This window comes from Mycteria americana, chromosome 2, assembly GCF_035582795.1.
Source record: "Mycteria americana isolate JAX WOST 10 ecotype Jacksonville Zoo and Gardens chromosome 2, USCA_MyAme_1.0, whole genome shotgun sequence".
In the NCBI taxonomy this organism is placed as follows: domain Eukaryota; kingdom Metazoa; phylum Chordata; class Aves; order Ciconiiformes; family Ciconiidae; genus Mycteria; species Mycteria americana.
In genome coordinates, this window is record NC_134366.1 from 27,855,017 (window position 1) to 27,872,079 (window position 17,063).

At 39.9% G+C, this 17,063-nt stretch overlaps 1 protein-coding gene across 3 annotated transcripts in view; it reads left to right on the plus strand.

Moving 5' to 3' along the window:
* Positions 1–480: 480 nt before the first annotated feature.
* CASD1 (CAS1 domain sialic acid O acetyltransferase 1) overlaps positions 481–17,063 on the plus strand; it is a 33,114-nt gene continuing 16,531 nt past the window's right edge. For 2 of the 3 annotated variants that reach the window (XM_075492840.1, XM_075492842.1), the window contains exons 1-6: positions 481–830; positions 9,185–9,281; positions 9,987–10,107; positions 11,660–11,704; positions 13,938–14,000; positions 15,401–15,445. In XM_075492840.1, the coding sequence (XP_075348955.1) occupies positions 698–830; positions 9,185–9,281; positions 9,987–10,107; positions 11,660–11,704; positions 13,938–14,000; positions 15,401–15,445 (504 nt within the window). In that variant the 5' untranslated portion in view covers positions 481–697. Of the gene's footprint in view, positions 831–5,940; positions 6,105–9,184; positions 9,282–9,986; positions 10,108–11,659; positions 11,705–13,937; positions 14,001–15,400; positions 15,446–17,063 lie in introns of those variants that run through there. The other variant, XM_075492841.1, reaches the window with a different exon arrangement.

Below are 17,063 nucleotides of genomic sequence, written 5' to 3' on the forward strand. Positions count from 1 at the left end.
GCAACAGGATTTCCCTTTTGCAGGATTTCAGCATTTCACTCGCAACACGCACCTTTTTTTTTCCCCCCCTGTAAACCCAGGTAAAACTGTGAACGTGTTTCAGCTTCCCTGTACGGTGTTATCCGCTTTCAGAGGGTGTCAACGTCTCCCAGCCCGGGCTGACCACTTTCATGTCAACTGAAGAGTGACAAATGTTGAAAAACCGCATTACTTGGCAAAAAGCCAGTACTGCCCAGCGCCAACTGTCACGTACCGGCTGAGGTACAGCACCTCGCCCAGGTACTCCTTCATGGAGCACAGTCACAGCCACCCCCCCAGCGAGGAGCAAGGCGCCGGGGGCCGGCAGGGTCCCTGCCTCGCCGCCGCCCCCGCAGCCGCGGGCCTCGGACCAAGGCCGGGGCGATGCACCGCACCCCCAGATCCGCCGCGGGGGGCCCGCTGCGCCGAGCCGGACGCCGCGGGGCGGGGAAGCGAGCGCTGGGGCCGCCCGCTGGCGGCCGAGGGGAAGCGGCGAGGCTAGGAGGGGGGTGGCGGCTCCGCCCCGGCAGCAGGGTGTCGGGCTTCTCTACGCCGCGGCGGTGAGGACGGTGGTAGCCGGCAGCGGCGGCGGGGTCTGCCTTCGCCGGCAGCGGGGACCCAGTGCTGCCCCGCTGCGCCCGCCCGCTCCATCGCACGCTGTTGTCATGGAGGAGCCAAGATGGCGGCCCTGGCCTACACCCTGGGCAAGCGGGAGATCAACTACTACTTCAGCGTGAGGAGCGCCAAGGTGCTGGCGCTGGGCGCCGTCCTGCTCCTCACCGCCTGCCACGCCGCCTCCCGCCGCTACCGAGGTGAGGGGGCGGCCGCGGGCGCTCCGCGGGGGGCCGCGGCTGGCGGGCAGCGGGAGGCGGAGCCCCGGCGGAGCCCGGGGACCGCTGCCGTGCAGGGAGAGCGGCGATCCCCCCGCCCGGAGCAGCCGCGGCGGGGCCGACGGGCGGCGGGGGAGACCTGCGTACCGCTACCCCGGCGGGCTGGGGCGGGGAGGGCAGCGCGGCGTGGCAGGTCGCTGGCTGCTGCGGGAGGCGAGCCTGGGGACAGCGGCGCCCGGGACCCGGCGGCGGGGGCCCGGCCCGCAGGGCCCTGCAGGGCCCGGCCTCGGGGTCGCCGCAGGCTTCCCTGCGGGCGGGCGAGGCCCCGCGGCTCGGGCGTGTGTGACTCGCGGGGTCTGTGGCGATGCGATGTTTTTACTGTGAGAGCACAGCCCAGCTCTTCGGGCCTTGCCTGCGGTGTGTATAGCAGCTGTACGGCTGCAGGTGAAGTTGCCGGGGTAGAGGGTGACTTCCCTGTCACTTGTTCCCATACAGGATGATTAACGACCTTTACCTGGCAATTAGTGATTAATACCTTAATTGGTATAAGACCTGGTTCGTCTTCTTTTACTGTTTGAGCCATTGCCTCAAGCATAACAAAATCTAGCCTCTTTGGTGGATGAAGCAAAATAAAGGGTTGTTTGGCTTCACGTGTTGTTAGTGGCTGTGGACAAGCCAGTAACCAAGGTCTGGAAGCCGTAGCTGGTGAACGTGACGGGGCTGCATACGGGTGCACAGCGGTTACGGGAGTGCTGGGAGGTTTGCTGATCCCTCTTCTTCCGCATTGTTTTGGCCCCGAAGCTGTGAATGTTGGCGTGATCCGTAAATGCTAATGGAACTGCTAAAGGAAATATTTTCTTGTTTCCGATTCATGCTAAAAAATGTAGTATGTTTTTGTGAGTAAATCAAAAAGTTGATCCAAAGAGAGATCACCGCAGCTCTTTATTGTAGGCCAACTGGTGTCAACGTGTTCTGACACTTGCTGCCAGCGTCCGTGGAAGACAAAGCTGAGGCAGTTTACTGTGGAAATGGGAAAGAGGGTAGGGAGCCTAGATTCCCTAGATTCACCCTCTGTCTGGCATGTCTGTAAGTCTGATAAACTGAATAGTACTAAGTTGCAAGACATGGAAGCATTTACTGAATTCTAGAGGAGCTCAAGCATTAACTAATTGGACTTGCCTGTTGTGCTGTGTTCCTTAAGGCCCAAATCAGTTGCAAAACTAGATGGAAGGAGGGAAGCAAATGTGATGCTTTTTTAAAGAGGGAGTGTGAAACTGGCCTAAGGAAATAGAGACTGCCATATCAAGCAGATCGCAAGGACGCTGGACTGTGCGTAATTAAGATATATGATGAGTTAGTGAGGGGATCGAGTCACAAATAGCAAAACGGTGAGAATCTGCAGGCCTGTATGTAAGTTGATATTGTCTGTATAGATTTTCAAAAAGCTTTCAACAAGTTCCTTCGCCTAAGGCTTTTAGTTTCTTTAATCTATTATAGGGTAAGAGAGAGGCCTTCCAATCACTGTTTAAAAGATAGGGCATAGAGTGAGAGTGAATACAGAGTTACCAGTTTGGTCTCCTTTGAACAAATAACATTAAATAGTTCAGAGAAGGAGGGTGGAGCATTTATAGCAAATACAAAAGTTCTCAGGATAGGTAAAAGCAGAGGTGCTTGAGAGATCATTCTGCAGCTGTTCAGTGATCTCGAACATCTGAAATTCAGCAAATATTAGGAAATTTATGGCAATTAGTGAAAAACAAAACAGATTTCATTGTGATATTGCACAACTAAAGCTAACTGGTACCTTACTTACTGTCAGTGGTGCTGATCACCCCCTCTTAGTAGTGGTATAATAGGGCTTGGAAACATGTACAAAAGAGCAACACAAATGGCAGAAGAATGAAACAGCTTCTATACAAGAAGTAGTGAATAGATTAAAATTCTGTAGCCTGAACAGAAAGTTAGTAACCTGGTAATGGTCTCAAATATTATGAATTATTGAGAGAAGGTAAATTCATTGTGATTGTCATATCCCCCATCATAACACATAAAGTATCAACTGAAAAATGAAATTAGCAGGCAGTACATTTAAAACTATCAGAAGAAAGAACTTTTTTCCACATAAGACATTTTGAAACATGTTGCCAAGATTTTATACCAAAAATACCCTGAAAAGGGTTATCCTGATTTGCAGAGGGTGGATGAGGTGGGGCTGCAAATGTGCTGCACTCCTTAGACCCTCTGGCTCAAAGTTGCCGGGCCGTGAAAGCCAGGCCATGCCAGGGAAAGGATTGCTCTGTTTGTCATGCTTTTAGACTTTGTCTTTGAGCATCTGGCATTAGCTGCTGTCAGGAAGAGGACAGCAGGCAAGACCAACTCTTTCACATGAACCTAAATTCTGCTACAGTGGGGCAAACAAGAAATTTAACAATGAATTAACCACCCGTGTGGATACTGTCTCTCTTTCATAGATGTCCAGGAATACGGAGGAAATGAGAGAGAGCGGCATATGAAAAAAAAGTGGTGAAATCTGCTTTGTGGGAGGTGTGGGGTTTTTTCTGCACCCCAAAATTGGATCTTAATCTGAAGAAACTGGTAACCTAAAGTTTCCGTTAGTTGAAAGAGCAACTGCCTGAATAATGGAGAAAATGAGATTGAAATTAGACGTGTTTTTCATGGAGTTTGATATGCCTGGTGATACAGACAACATCCTGGTGCTTAGGTATCCTGTAGGGTATAAAGGATGGCAAAGACCACAGTTGGCTTTGAAGGAAAATTATGTGTTAAGTCAAAATACTTTGTTATTTCATGTCCTCTATTTATAAAATAAACTTATACCACAGAAGCACATTGGCAGTGTTGAGACTTCTAGCCTGTCCTACTGCAGTTTTTCCCTTAGACAATTCAGCCGGAAGGAAAAAGCCACAAATAATGTATGTAACCAGAGGATGATACATGTGAAGAAGGTTTGTCAGTGATTAATCCTTCTTTCTGTGGGATGAGCATGGGTATGCAAAAACTTCTTGAGAGATAGTAGGTTTTTTTAAAACTCTTTTTTGAGGAAGACATTTTGGAAGTGATAAAGGCACATAAAGGCTGCTTCTTTCATACCTTTTCCTTTTTCTCACTAGCCCTAGGTAGGAGTGGAAGTATTTATATTTAGATTTTCTGTGTTTGCAGTGTGTCTGTACTTTAAGTTTCCAAATGAGTGGCAATTGCATGCTTTAACTTTTTGGTAGTTAGTCTAGTTTATCTCGCTCGATTTAGAAACCATGCTGTGTAGATTGCCATCTATTTTTCTTCTCCCACTGCAATACTGAAAAGTTCACAAGGCATCAATTAAAGTTAAGAATATGCATTTGTATTATAAAGCAGTTGTTTTTGTCTTGGCTTCCTTTGGGAGCTTTTGGATGATTGAGACTTCAGTTAGGACTCCCTTGTTTTTTCTGGTTGTCTTTGCATGCAAAGTTTTCACCTAATTTTGGCCTCAGTCATGCAAATACATATTATAGCAAGGAGCAGCCCACCACACTTCCTAGTAAAACTTGCCTGTATAAAAGTTACTTGTATGAAAAAATGCTGGACTGGGGTTGTGGAAGGTCAAATTCATGTTCAGAGATACTATCATATTTAGGGGTCGCCTACATTTTTTGCAAAACTTGAATTGAATTAAGGGAAGTTAAGGACTGTCTTTAACTTGCATACAGCTTCGGTGAAGAGTTAATAGGACTAAATGTTTATATACTATCCAGTGAAGTTAGTGCTGTGTATTTTTCAGTTATTATATTTCAAAGTCCTAAACCTTGTTGGAAATAAGTTTTTATTTAAAATTTTGCATTCTTAAAATCAGCACTGATAGATCCTGTTTAAAACAACGTTTATATTTTGAATAATAGAGAACAAGTGAATTTCCATTTCTTCGAAATAGTGTGCCTTTTAGAGAAAGTATTGTGAAACATAGTCTGTTCTGGCACTGAATGAAGACTTTGAGATTTAACAATTTCAATGGAAAAACCACCAGTTTGAGGAATGATAAATTTAGAATAATGAGCATAATAAAATTTAGAGAAATTATACTCTGTATAACTATACCGTAGTGTATCTAAGTGCAACATTTGATGAAAATAAAAGGTAATATGTTGGAAGGATAATTTACGCAAAGCACAAAGGAAGAGCTTAGAAAGAATGGTCTGTGTTTTGTGTATAGAATGGCACTTAGATTTCTTATTCGCAGGTTTTGGGGGTTTTTTTTGTTGTTGTATTGTTTTTTTGTTTTTTTTCTTTTAAGATCTCATTAATGGTTAAGAAGAAGGTGTGGTATATTAAAATTAGAGTAGTTCTTTGGCTGCTGTGTATTTCATCACCTAAGTAAGACTTCAGCATTTCTGGAGGCGCTGTCTTGTCTGTAATGTCTAGTTTACTCTCTCTTGGCTGCTGTTTCAGTCTTGTTTTGTTCTCCTCCCTCATCTTTCCCCCAAAACTTCCACTATTATGTTTAAAGAAAGACATCGGACGTCAGTAATGCTCCTAGTGAGTTCCAGGGGCTTTCTAATATTGCTCAGGGAAATATTAAGATATTTGGTATCTGGAGTTGGGAAAGAAGGCATAACTCCTTGGCCTAAAATATTATCTTTATGTTTGAAATGTATACATTGTGTGATGTTTGGAATGTTATTTCAGTAAACGTACTGTAGGATGGAGGATTGTTTTATTTGTGAGTAATTATGATGGGAGCGCCATGGAGTGCAGAGCTACCAAGCTTGGATCATGAACTCAAGATATTGAACATGGTCTCCTGTGAAGAGTTAGTAAACTAAGATTCTTCAGCCTTGAAAACTTGGTTGAGGAAAGATTGATAGTGGTCTACAAATCATGATAGACATGAGTGCAAACTGTCTCTTCCTATGGAAGAACTAGGGAATGACAAGTAAATCTAGTAGAAACCATATTTAAAATAAAGGCAGGTGATTCTTCAAGCAGCAGCTAGGGTGTGGAAAACTCTTGTAGAAGGATGCTGTGGATGCTAAACAATTGAAGAGGAGACTGCATGACTTTGTTGGAAAGAAGTCTGTGGAAGGTCCTACAAAATATGTAGAAACCATGTCCAGCTCAGGAAGTCCCTGGACTGAACATAGTTGGAAGAATATTAGACAAGAACATAATGTTTACTTGCCCTCTTCTTATGCATCCCTGAGCATCTGCTTATGGCCCCTGTTGAAGGCAGAATACCAGGCTAGACTGACCATTGGTCTCACTGTGGGTAACTGTCCTTATTTTCTTACGCATCTTCCTCAGCAAGTTAATGGATTTCAGAGGGAGTGTAATTAGTCGTGGATTTTCTTTTACATAGTTCACTCTTATATCACTCTGATATATCTCGTAATTTCCATCATCTGCAAAGTGGAGGGCTTTGTAGCAGTAGCTCTAATAACTGTAAGTCACCCATTCTCATAATCTAATCACGAGCAACATGAGTTTGATAATGTTTTTTATTATTTCTGACAGTTGCATTTTTATGCAACTTGCTAGAAATGATAGTTTACATAAGTGTATATGCTTGAGAATCAAGGAAATTATGTAACTTGAAAGCCAAAGTACAGAAGCAGGATTTTACTTGAAACAATTAAGAAAAACTGAAACTATGGTCATTTTGAATTTATGATTTCTGCTAGAAAGATGTCTGTCCAGCAAATCTGAGCTATGCCAACATATTTAAAAAGAAGGTAAAGATTCAGCTTTGCATGTCATCTGCTGTGCTCTGAGCTACTTCTGCAGAAGTTTTGGCAGCAGGATCAGCAGCTGTCTTGTAAGTAGCAGCAGTTGAAAGAGGAGCAGAAAAGCATTGATAAATTGATTCTGGAAGATCTTTTCTTTAACTTGTTCGGAAATGGCACTGTACTGAATAATGAAACAGGCACAGACTGGAAAAAAAAAGGTGATGTTGCTGACCTGGAGTGACCTGTACTGGTGGAAAAATAGGAGAGTTGCAGAGACTACCTTTCTGGAAACCTCTTGAGTTCAGCCTATGGTCTCAGCATACTTTCATGAGAGCTCCTTTAAACGTTCAGAAGCATGTGGCCCTCTGGCCGTTTGCCACATCCCGTTGCTGCTGTGCAGTAATGAATCAGTTTGACATGGATAGTGCATGTGCATTGCGATTAGGAAGGAAGTGCTGATTTGACTTGTGGTATCTCAAGGTTTTGCTTGAGAGGTTGCTGGTCAATTTGAGGGAATTCCTGAACTACCCTGGGGTGATTAATAGAGTCTTATTGATGATAAAAATAGGAGTTTATCACCATATGTATATATTTTCTTTAAATTTTAAACACATTTTTCTTATATGCATCAAAATCTGCCTGACCAAGAGCTCCCAGAACTGAGAGATAGGAAGTAAAGAATGACAGTTTTAATAAAGCCAGTTTATTGTGCATGTTAGGAGTATGTCATGCATGGGCTGCTCACGGAGAACCAACCCAAACCCAGAGCTATGACTCTGAGATGTTTATCCAGACCTTTTTCAAGACTGTTATAATTCTTCATGTTATGCCAGGTTTTTTTAGTAGTCGTGATGCAATAGCAGTGGTAAGTAATTGAAGTTCCAGGAAAGAAAATAAGTCTGGTTGTTAGAGTTGCATTTTGAAATGAGGGAATGAGGAGCCTTAGGTCATGGTAAATAATACTACTTGATTGTGTTACCACTACTGGGTTTGGTTAGATAAATGAGCCAAGGAGTAGCAGTTATAGTACAGTCTGTTCTATGTTCCCTTTTCTGGTTTTCATGAAAACAGGTAGGAGGAGTTTCAGGGAGGAAGGTAGGGATAGAAGATGTCTTCAGCTGCCACTTCTTCCTTCCTCCAAGCTAATTTTATACTCTTCTTCAAGAAGCAGCATACATGAGCTGCGTTGTCTGTACTTTTGTAACTGAGGTGTTCTTCATGCATCCTAAGTAGGAGAGAGCTAGAGGTTTGAAGGAAGAGAAAACTAAGAGTTTTGGGTTTCAGCTATACTTTAAACATGCATTTTGTTTTATGCTTTTTGTAACATTTTCCCAGCTTCATAGATGGCGACCTTACCTTTTTGTTTTTTCTGGGTGGATTGTGAAGGAGCAGGCAGCTGAGTATCAGCTCATAAACTAGAGTAGCAACATCATTGCCAATGTTAATGCAAGAGTTATCTGGGAAAAATCGGTGGTCATGCAGGATTATAAACTCGCACTATTTGCATCTCTTTCTGTTCACCTTGTCTAATTTGCAGTTCTAGCCAAAGCTTCAGATTTTCTCATAATAATTGAAACAGAAAGTCTGTCTCATTATAATGTGTTGCTCCCAGCAGCCCTGAAAAGAAGCAGTAGATAGAAAACGCTCTGTTCTTTAGAATTAGTGCAAGTTTCGGTGGAGTAAAAGAGCAGTTCTCTCTTGAGATTAATGAAGTCAAGGTTTCACAGAAAATGTTAAGTATGGGCTGTTGTACATTGTTTCTGCACAAGCTAGCACAGGTACTTGCCATTTCATTCACCACCATATCCCTGTTTGTCAGTGCTCTGAATTGCCAAGTATGACAAAAATGTTGGAGGGCAACTTCTCTTGCAGTGAATAGTGTTCCGTTGTGTTCAGTTGTAAGGCAGCAGAATCCGACATGGACATTGCTGGAGGATAAACCTCACTGATTTCATAACTGAGGTATTTTATTTATATGAACTCAAAGTGACCTGAAACATCACCACCTGTACAGTGATTAATCTTAATTAGTGTAAAACTTCTTGACTGGAAAAGGTAGCTGCAGTTCAGAATGATCAGCAAATTCTTGTGTAAATGTTTTTTGCTTTGCATATTAACCCAGCGTGTAATTTCTCCTGTTCTAAGGTGACCGCTATGTCTTAAGCAAGGAGATGTAATAGACTTTCTTGCAAATCTCATGTTGAGATTCATGTTCTATACAAGATGCTGTGTGTGGTGATTCTGTGCAGAAGATTATTACATTGAACTGTCGTATTCTTTGATTTCATATTAGTGTATTCTGCATAGTAGCACAGTGGATTGGCGTCTTTTGGTGGAAGCACCATTCTAGGTCACAACATCTTTCTGACAGCAGAAATGGGATCACTAACATGTTGTGGGTGGAGGAGTGATTTACAGAGAAGTGGGGTATGATACGTGAGAAGGCAGTTTGCAGAAACTTGTGCAAGAGGTTTTTACAATAAGATAAATTTGTTTACTGCTGTTGATTGTTTCAATTCCTGTGTTTCAAATATTGTCAAATTATGTTTTTTAATAGCAATGGGCCTATGTTTTAACTTTCATGTGTCTGAATTCTAATGTTAATACAACATTTTAAAGGTGGCGATACCTGTGAGTATCTTCTGTCCAGTGGGAGATTTCTTGGAGAAAAAGTATGGCAACCCCACAGTTGTATGATGCATAAGTACAAAAATAGGTAAGGAAACTCATGTCTTCTGTTCATCTGCCTGGAAAGAAGAGTTGTTGTTTGACTGCAGCTGTAGTAATTGCAGTGTCATCTATTTTTCACTTTATAGCTGATTCTCTAGGCTTTAAAAAATATGCAACATTTATCAGAAGGAAGTCTTTTCCTTCTACATTATCTGTGTGTCTACAGTGTTTACCATAGTTGTATTTATATATAAAAATACAAATAAATGTTGGTGATAGCAGTACTGATACGTGTTATGGAGAGCCACAAGATACTGCAGGAGACTGCATAGCTTCATATGTCACTTTCAGATTGCTGAAAGGGAAAATGCTGACCTTATGTGTAGAATCGCAAGTAAAAAAATCCCAAATAAAATTACCAATTACTTTTTTTCACCTACTAGTAGGAGAACTTTATTTTTTAGAATTACGCTGTATATTACCATTTTGAAACTACTGTGTTTTGTAGCACCACCGAATAGGAAAGTTTGCTTGATGTTTGCCTAATCACATTAGCAGGAGAGTTCATTTTCATTTCTATGCAAATTACACTAAACTTTTTATTAATTCAGCATGTTTAAAAAAAGATTTACCATTCCATAGAGCTGGATGTAATGCTTAGAATTATCCATATTGCTCTGTAGATTTTCTAAAGACTTTTTCCTAAAATATAAATTTCCTGTAACATGAATGTTGCTGGTTTGTTTTACAGTGAAGCAAAAAATTGCCTCATAGACAAACATGTTGTGTTTATAGGAGATTCTAGAATTCGACAGCTGTTCTATTCGTTTATAAAACTCATAAATCCTCAAGTCAAAGAAGAAGGAAATAAGGTGAGCTAGTTTATTTTGATGATGTTTTTGTTTGTTTCTTCCTAATTTACCTCACAACTCTTCTCTGAACTTCAAATAAGCAAGAAATTGTACTGTTTGCTGGCCTAGCCATCAGGAAGAAGAACCACAGAAAGGTCTTTTGGAGAAGAACAAGATTAGACCAAGATAATTGTTTGGGTACTAGTGAGATGATTGGGAATCTGAGAAGTGAACTAGGAAGCTCAAGAGAAAGCTTGCATCAGTCTGGAAAGAACTGAATGAAGCTGACTTGTCCCATAGCAACTTACGCTTCATATTTGGCTTTTTGATGAGAAAATGATTGCTCCTTTGTGTGTTTTTAGATAGTAGTAATTAATGGCATATAATTTGTGCTTTTAAATGTCAGTTAAATTGCTGATCTAATATGTTCATAAAAATCCTTGGGGCAATGACAGATTTCCAGGTCTAACTTGAGGCTGAAACTAAAAATAGCTTCTGGTCTTACCTGCCTTTTGATTGCTGCCGAAGAGCTGTTTGAATTTTATAAGGTGAAGAACGTAAACTGCAGCTTGCAGGGTGGAAGCAGTAAGAAAGGATCTAGCTGTGTTATTTGTTGAATAGAATATTAATTTCTTTTGCTATATCGTGCTTCTCAGGCATATCCCTTTATGGATGTATGTACATATGTGAGGGAAAAGATGTTTCACTATCAGCTGTACATCAGATTTATCAATTACTTAGTACTTCCATCGTTTAGAAGTGCAAGCTGGCAGCTTTTTCAGCAGGCAGCATGCAGTCACTTTCACGTGTCAAAACAAGATGTTTGATTGATCAAATAGCCATTTTTCCTAGTCTTTTGGTTAGGTCAAAGTTGCTGCCCAGAAGTGAGGATATGGTAAAGTGCTATAACTGATTTTTAAGTCAAGAGGTATTTTTTGTCAAGTATTTATGAAATCGAGATCTCAGTTTGTGGAAGAGAAACCCACTTGTTCTTTTGGACCAGGATTGAAACTAATATTGTATTTAGTAATATTTTAAAGGAGGATTGTATATGCAGTATCTGACTGCTTCCTTTCTGATTTCTTAAAATCTCACTCAGCAATTTTAATAATGCATTCCAGACGTTATTTCTGCCTGAGATTATTTTCTTTTATTCTTTAATTAAAACTGTTTCGGTTGTTTTCTTCAAAGAAGATGGGCAGATGCAAAGGAAGGCTAGGGAAAAGGAAGTGTAAGAAAAGAAAGAAAAAAAATGTTTTAAGTTTTTCTCATTTGGGGAGGCTAAATTTAGGAAAATATTTTATACTTTTGTAACAGAGTGAACAGAAAGCATTTCAGACTTCATTGGATAGAATTCTTCCAGGAAAAATAACCCTTTGTGAGAGTAGCTTGTTTTATCAAGAAAGTAACATAAACATTTTGCATGAGTGTACTGACAAGTTTATACAAGAAAAATCCTTTCTACTGAAGATAAACCTTTGGGTGAGAGCAAATTAACATATGAATGTAAATATTGTTTTTCCTTCTGAAAGTTTGTCTTACTTTGGTTTTATTGTTTTGGGTCTTTTGACAGCATGGAAATATCCCTTTTGAAGATAAATCTGCTTCAATTAAAGTGGTAAGTTTTTATCTAGCATGAAATTGCAAGCCATAATAATGCATATTATTATTTCATACAATGTAATCCAAATTGCAGTCAGAGCTGGATTTTTTTCAAATTCCTACAAATGCTGTAAAAGTCAAAAGAAGCTTTAGACCATCAATATTCTTTATAAATTTTCCACAAAATATATCAGAGCGTATCTTAACATATTATATTTTGAATAATATTCTTTGAGAGACTTTAGCTTTGAGTATTCTCTGTTAGCTTGGGGCATAAGCTCTGGAAGCATGTATAATTTTTCTTTTTGTCAGATGTTATAATTTGGCCTTCCCAAGAATAGCTTTTGCTAGGAAGCTACTCTTCCACTGCTGTAAGAATATGTATCTGGGGCTAACTTACTTGGAATGGTAGTTGTCATAATTGCCATCGAGCTCTCTATGCTAGCCCGACAAGTATTTCTTCCACTGTTTTTGCATGGAGGAATAACCACAATGTTGATATTTAAAAAAAGAAAACAAACAAAGTACTTGAGGGTAGGTTTTATGAAGGACTCTGTTCTCCTCTGCTCTGGCAGTTGAAATGGCGTACTCAATAGCTTTCTTTGCTTCCCATGACAGCTGTCAGCAGCGCTGGGATTCTGCTAGTCATGTATTTGTTTATTCCCTGGGGACAACTCATTCTCTGTTCATGAAAACCAAAGCAGCAGTGTAGTTGCTGAGTTGTTTGCAAGTGAGTTTTCAGTACCTGTTTGTGTACATGGTTAAGATTTAAGGTACAGAATAACATTTTACGGTGTGAGCCCATGGCAATTTAAGCCTATGCTGTCCCACTCTGTTGCCCTTCACAGTCTGTTCTGATTCAGCCAAAAACTTACCTTGTAGGGTTCCTTTTTGGTCAGGTGTGATGTGGCTCATCATATGGTTGTGTGAATGCTGGAAAAGAGGGGGAAGAGCACAAGGCAGGACAAAGGGGACAAAGCAATGTGATTTATGTTGGTGTAGCCTGACACAGAACTACATCTTCAAAACTCCTTAAGCCTTGGTAGGTGTCTGCCCACCAAGATTTGAGATGGCAGGTTTGGGCTTTTGGGAGATGTCTGGGTAGTCAAGAATATATTCCTAGTCTGCTGCTTCCTTGTTTCGGTGCTGTATTTCTGTTGACATTATCGGCATGGTAGCTGAATTTTCACATTCAGAATGGCTGTGACCCAATATAAATGTGGAAAATACTTGACCAACAAAAGGAAAAATCACTGGAAACAAGTGGAGAGTTTAATTTTGCCCTTTCTAGTCATCATGCTGACCCTTCTGTCCTTCAGCCACTGCAGATGGCTGCCTGATTGCTCACAGATTCCTGCCAACTAGTGCATTGACAGTACTCCAGGGAACCAAAATCTTTAGGTCTGTGCAGGTAGAAGACAGAGATTTTCTCTCTGCTGGTAGCGTTTCTGCATTCTGCATTATAAAGTTTTCTCACAATGATTTCTGCATATGTAATCCCTGCCATTTCACTTTAACGTGTATTTGTAGTCCTTTCGATAGTTCTGCACCTGAGGGGTAACTAGATGCTAGGTAGTCTCAGCTTTACCTGGGAGACATAATAGCACTAGCCAAAGTCTAGACTGTCCTAGATGAAGGTTGGGCACTACTCCTGACATTTAAAAAAATGTCAGTAGATAATGCATTTAATGTCCATAGCACTATTAGGTTTAAACAGCTAATAATTTATGAAGTGGTAATGTAAAATGTTAGGATTTATTTTTGTTTGAAAATTGCGATTTCAAGCTATCAATCACATTATGTAAAGTTCTGGAAGAAAAAAAAAAACTGTTGGTAAAAACTTTGGGAAATTGAGCAAAAAGCAAGTTGTAATAAATAAGTTAGAGATATGAGCTTGGTTTTAGCCCTGATTGCATTGGAAGCCCAAAGACATCCCATTTGACAGAAGCTAAAAAATTACCATCTTTGTGAAATCGCAACTCCTGAACTACAAATGAAAGTTTCATCTTTTTTCATGGGGGCAAAGGGTTTTTATTAGATTTTTTTCCTCTTTTTTTTTTCCTTTCTGTTTTCCATGGTAGACTGAGATGTCAGGTTTTTCATGCTAACTGTAAAGGAAATCTCACTTTGGGCCAAGTGTTCCTTCACAATTGAATTGATGGCAATTATTTTGGTTTTTTTATTATTTTTTGTTACTTGTCTACTGCTTGTCTTTAAGCTTACAGAGTAAATCTGCATTTATTTTACAGGATTTCCTGTGGTATCCAGAAGTTAATGGCTCTATGAGGCAACGTATCAAATCTTGGACTGAGGTTTGTCTTAAGAAGATGTTTATTTTAGGAAAATATAGCAACTGACTGAGGACTACTACCTTTCTTTTTTTTCAGACACACAACTATAATTACTAGGAGTCCAGCAAATGCATCATATCACATGTATTCAGTCAGTTATGTACCAGAGATCTGAAATTTGCCATCAAAATAGTGAAAGGGGGATGTTTACTGAGGTACATGTTTCTGGGCATCTCGTGGTTTCACAAGGATGGCTTCACTTGGGCCAAAAAACCCCAAACCAAACCAGAAAAACCCTACTTCCTAGGAGCAGGTTGATTTCATCTTATTAAGACCTGAAAGGATTTTACTCTGATGTGACATTTCTCTTCCTCTGTGTCTGCGATGGCTCTGCCTTTATGTGACCAAACATTTTTGAACCTTATGGATCCCTTCCAACTTGAGATATTCTATGATTTTATACTTATGTTAATTTGAGTGTTCCAAACTGAAGGAAGAAGGCAATTTGGAAAGTCAAGAATGCCTTGATTATTTTTTTTTCAATATTTCCCTCAAATTACATACTAATTATTTTAACTGTTTCAGTTACGATATAGGTTGTCATGTTATTCAGCATAAAATTATGTATGTAATTCTGATAACGAGTAATATATTTACAGATTGGCAACTAAATTTTCTTATTTCTTCCTTTGTTGACCTTTAAAAAGCCTGGAGTTATTTAGCAATGGCCCCCAGTGATTCTTTTGCTACCCTATTTATCGTTCTTGGACAACACCTTCCATCAAGATAGCTGACGTTATCATTTGCTTTTCTTTTTCTGTGATTACTACAAAAAATTGAGAGCTGCTAAACCCTTGCTGTTCCAAGGCAAAACTCATACTGAGGTGATCAGCGCTGTTTGTTTCCTTGTACTCTTCTGTTTGAGTAGATATTCTGTTCCTTGTCCTGGACTAACTTTCAGACCAGGGCAACAAGGGCAACAACTGTCTGTTGTCCTTGTTCTGTTTTTGCAATAGGTTTACAGTCACTTCAGTCAGTAGAACAGCTCAAACAGATGTTTGAGAATGCTGAGAGACACTGAGAGAAAAAGTACTTCAGTAGTATGATCTACAGTTTACTTGACCTTAGAAGGAGATGTTTAGATAGCTTTTAAAGAGAACTTATGCTGCTAAATTGATAATGATTGTAAGTGCTTATTGATGTTTTGCACTTTTGCAGATTCTGTTATGTGAAAATTCTGGTATATCACAAATTGATGTTCTCTGTAATATATCTGCAATCTATTCTTTTGTAACCATTAACTGATGGACAAGTTGAGTCACACTTAATTAAGATATGACTCTTAATTAACCTGCTCAATATAATAATAAGTATAATTTGTGAATATTTTAAAACTAATTTCTTTTTACTTTGTGTCTTAGGGTTCTGTGGCAAAACCTCATATAATTGTAGCAGGAGCTGCTACGGTAAGTTATACGTATATGGGGTATTTTAGTAAAGAAGAAAGTTCTAGTAGCATAACTTTTATGCTCTCAAGTTGGTTACATGACGAAGTTATTAAACCCAATTTATAATAAAAAATATAGTCTCAGTGAATTTTCTGTTATAACAAGTAGTTCTAAAATATCAGATTTTAGATCATATTTTATTACAGATGTGCGATGTACAGCACTTGCTTTTTGGCAGCAATACTGGTTGATAAGCATTGATTAGCTTGAACCCAGCTAATAAATAAAGTAGCTTCTGTGTTAAAAGCAGATGATTAATTTTAAAAGTTAAATAAAAGTACTTGCATACTAACTGAGATGCATTTTAAATAAACTCTTTTCAGTCAGAAAACACTGCTTTTGAGCATAGCCCGATCTGGAATGCTCTTTTTGAACGCACATATTTATTTTAGACTTAATATGGGCAAAAACCTGAATTTTACAAGAATAATTCAACAACCAAAGAGATTGCACTTCCTGCATCTTGTTCCGCTGGAAGTTTCCATCACTGCTATGAGCTGCAGCATCACAGAAAACAGGGATGACAAGGAGCTGAAGAGGTCTCTTAACCCATCAGTTTGCCACAAGGCAGGATCAGTTATACCTGTGTCGCGCTTGACAGAAGTCAACCAATTCTTTAAAACTTCCAGGGACGGAATTCAACAGCCCCCCTGAAGTAGACTATTCCACTAGTTGCCTGGTACTGGGAGTCAAGAGTCCAACAACTGCTCATCTCGTTAATTCCACATTTAATGTCCCTTACTTCCAAATATTTTGGAACTGGAATTTGAAAAGAATTAGCTATTATAAATTCATACCAGCTCAAATGTAGAGGGGGAAAAATGTGTTCCATTTTAAACAAAATCCTTTGAAAGCAGTTTGGGTTAGAGGCAGTTCCAGCATTCTACCAATCTGGAAGCTCCTGGGCATGCCAATCTAGGGTGAGTTCCCCACATTTTAGGGGAAGGTCACATGTGTATGCAGATGTCCACACATTTCCTGAGGGATCAGAAATTCTCTGTTTTCTTACAGGTGAACCCCCCAAATTCTCTTCCTCTGTAGGATCCACGTGAATATTTGAGCTTTAGGAATCTTAGTAAGCCTAGAATATCTCTGCTCAGTCTGAGAATCTAGCAAGTCTTACTAGCACGAGTCATTGTATTTCACACAGAAAATGCCATTATATATGGATTGTATTCTGACATGCAGAAGGTCAGGTTACAAAACTACAGGACTCTTAGCTAAATAATTCCTTTTACTCATATATATATATATATACACATTAGCCATAACTTGTTGTCCTTTGTGGACAGCAGGAGATACGAACCAACAATATGTATGTGATGCTTAGTTCTTTATAACATCAATATATTTACACAAAACATTAATAGTGATATCTGGAGTTGGCCAAAGATAAACATCCCCTCTTTTAAGGGACTTGCAAAAAAAGAATACTTCAAAAATCTGACTCATCAGCAACATTACCATGGCTAGCACTACTGTGGTAACCTGCTACTGGATTAAACTGGTGTGTGCCCTTGGACTTGTCAGCATTTTGAAACTTACCTGTGTCTTTAACTTAGCTTTCGCTTTGGTC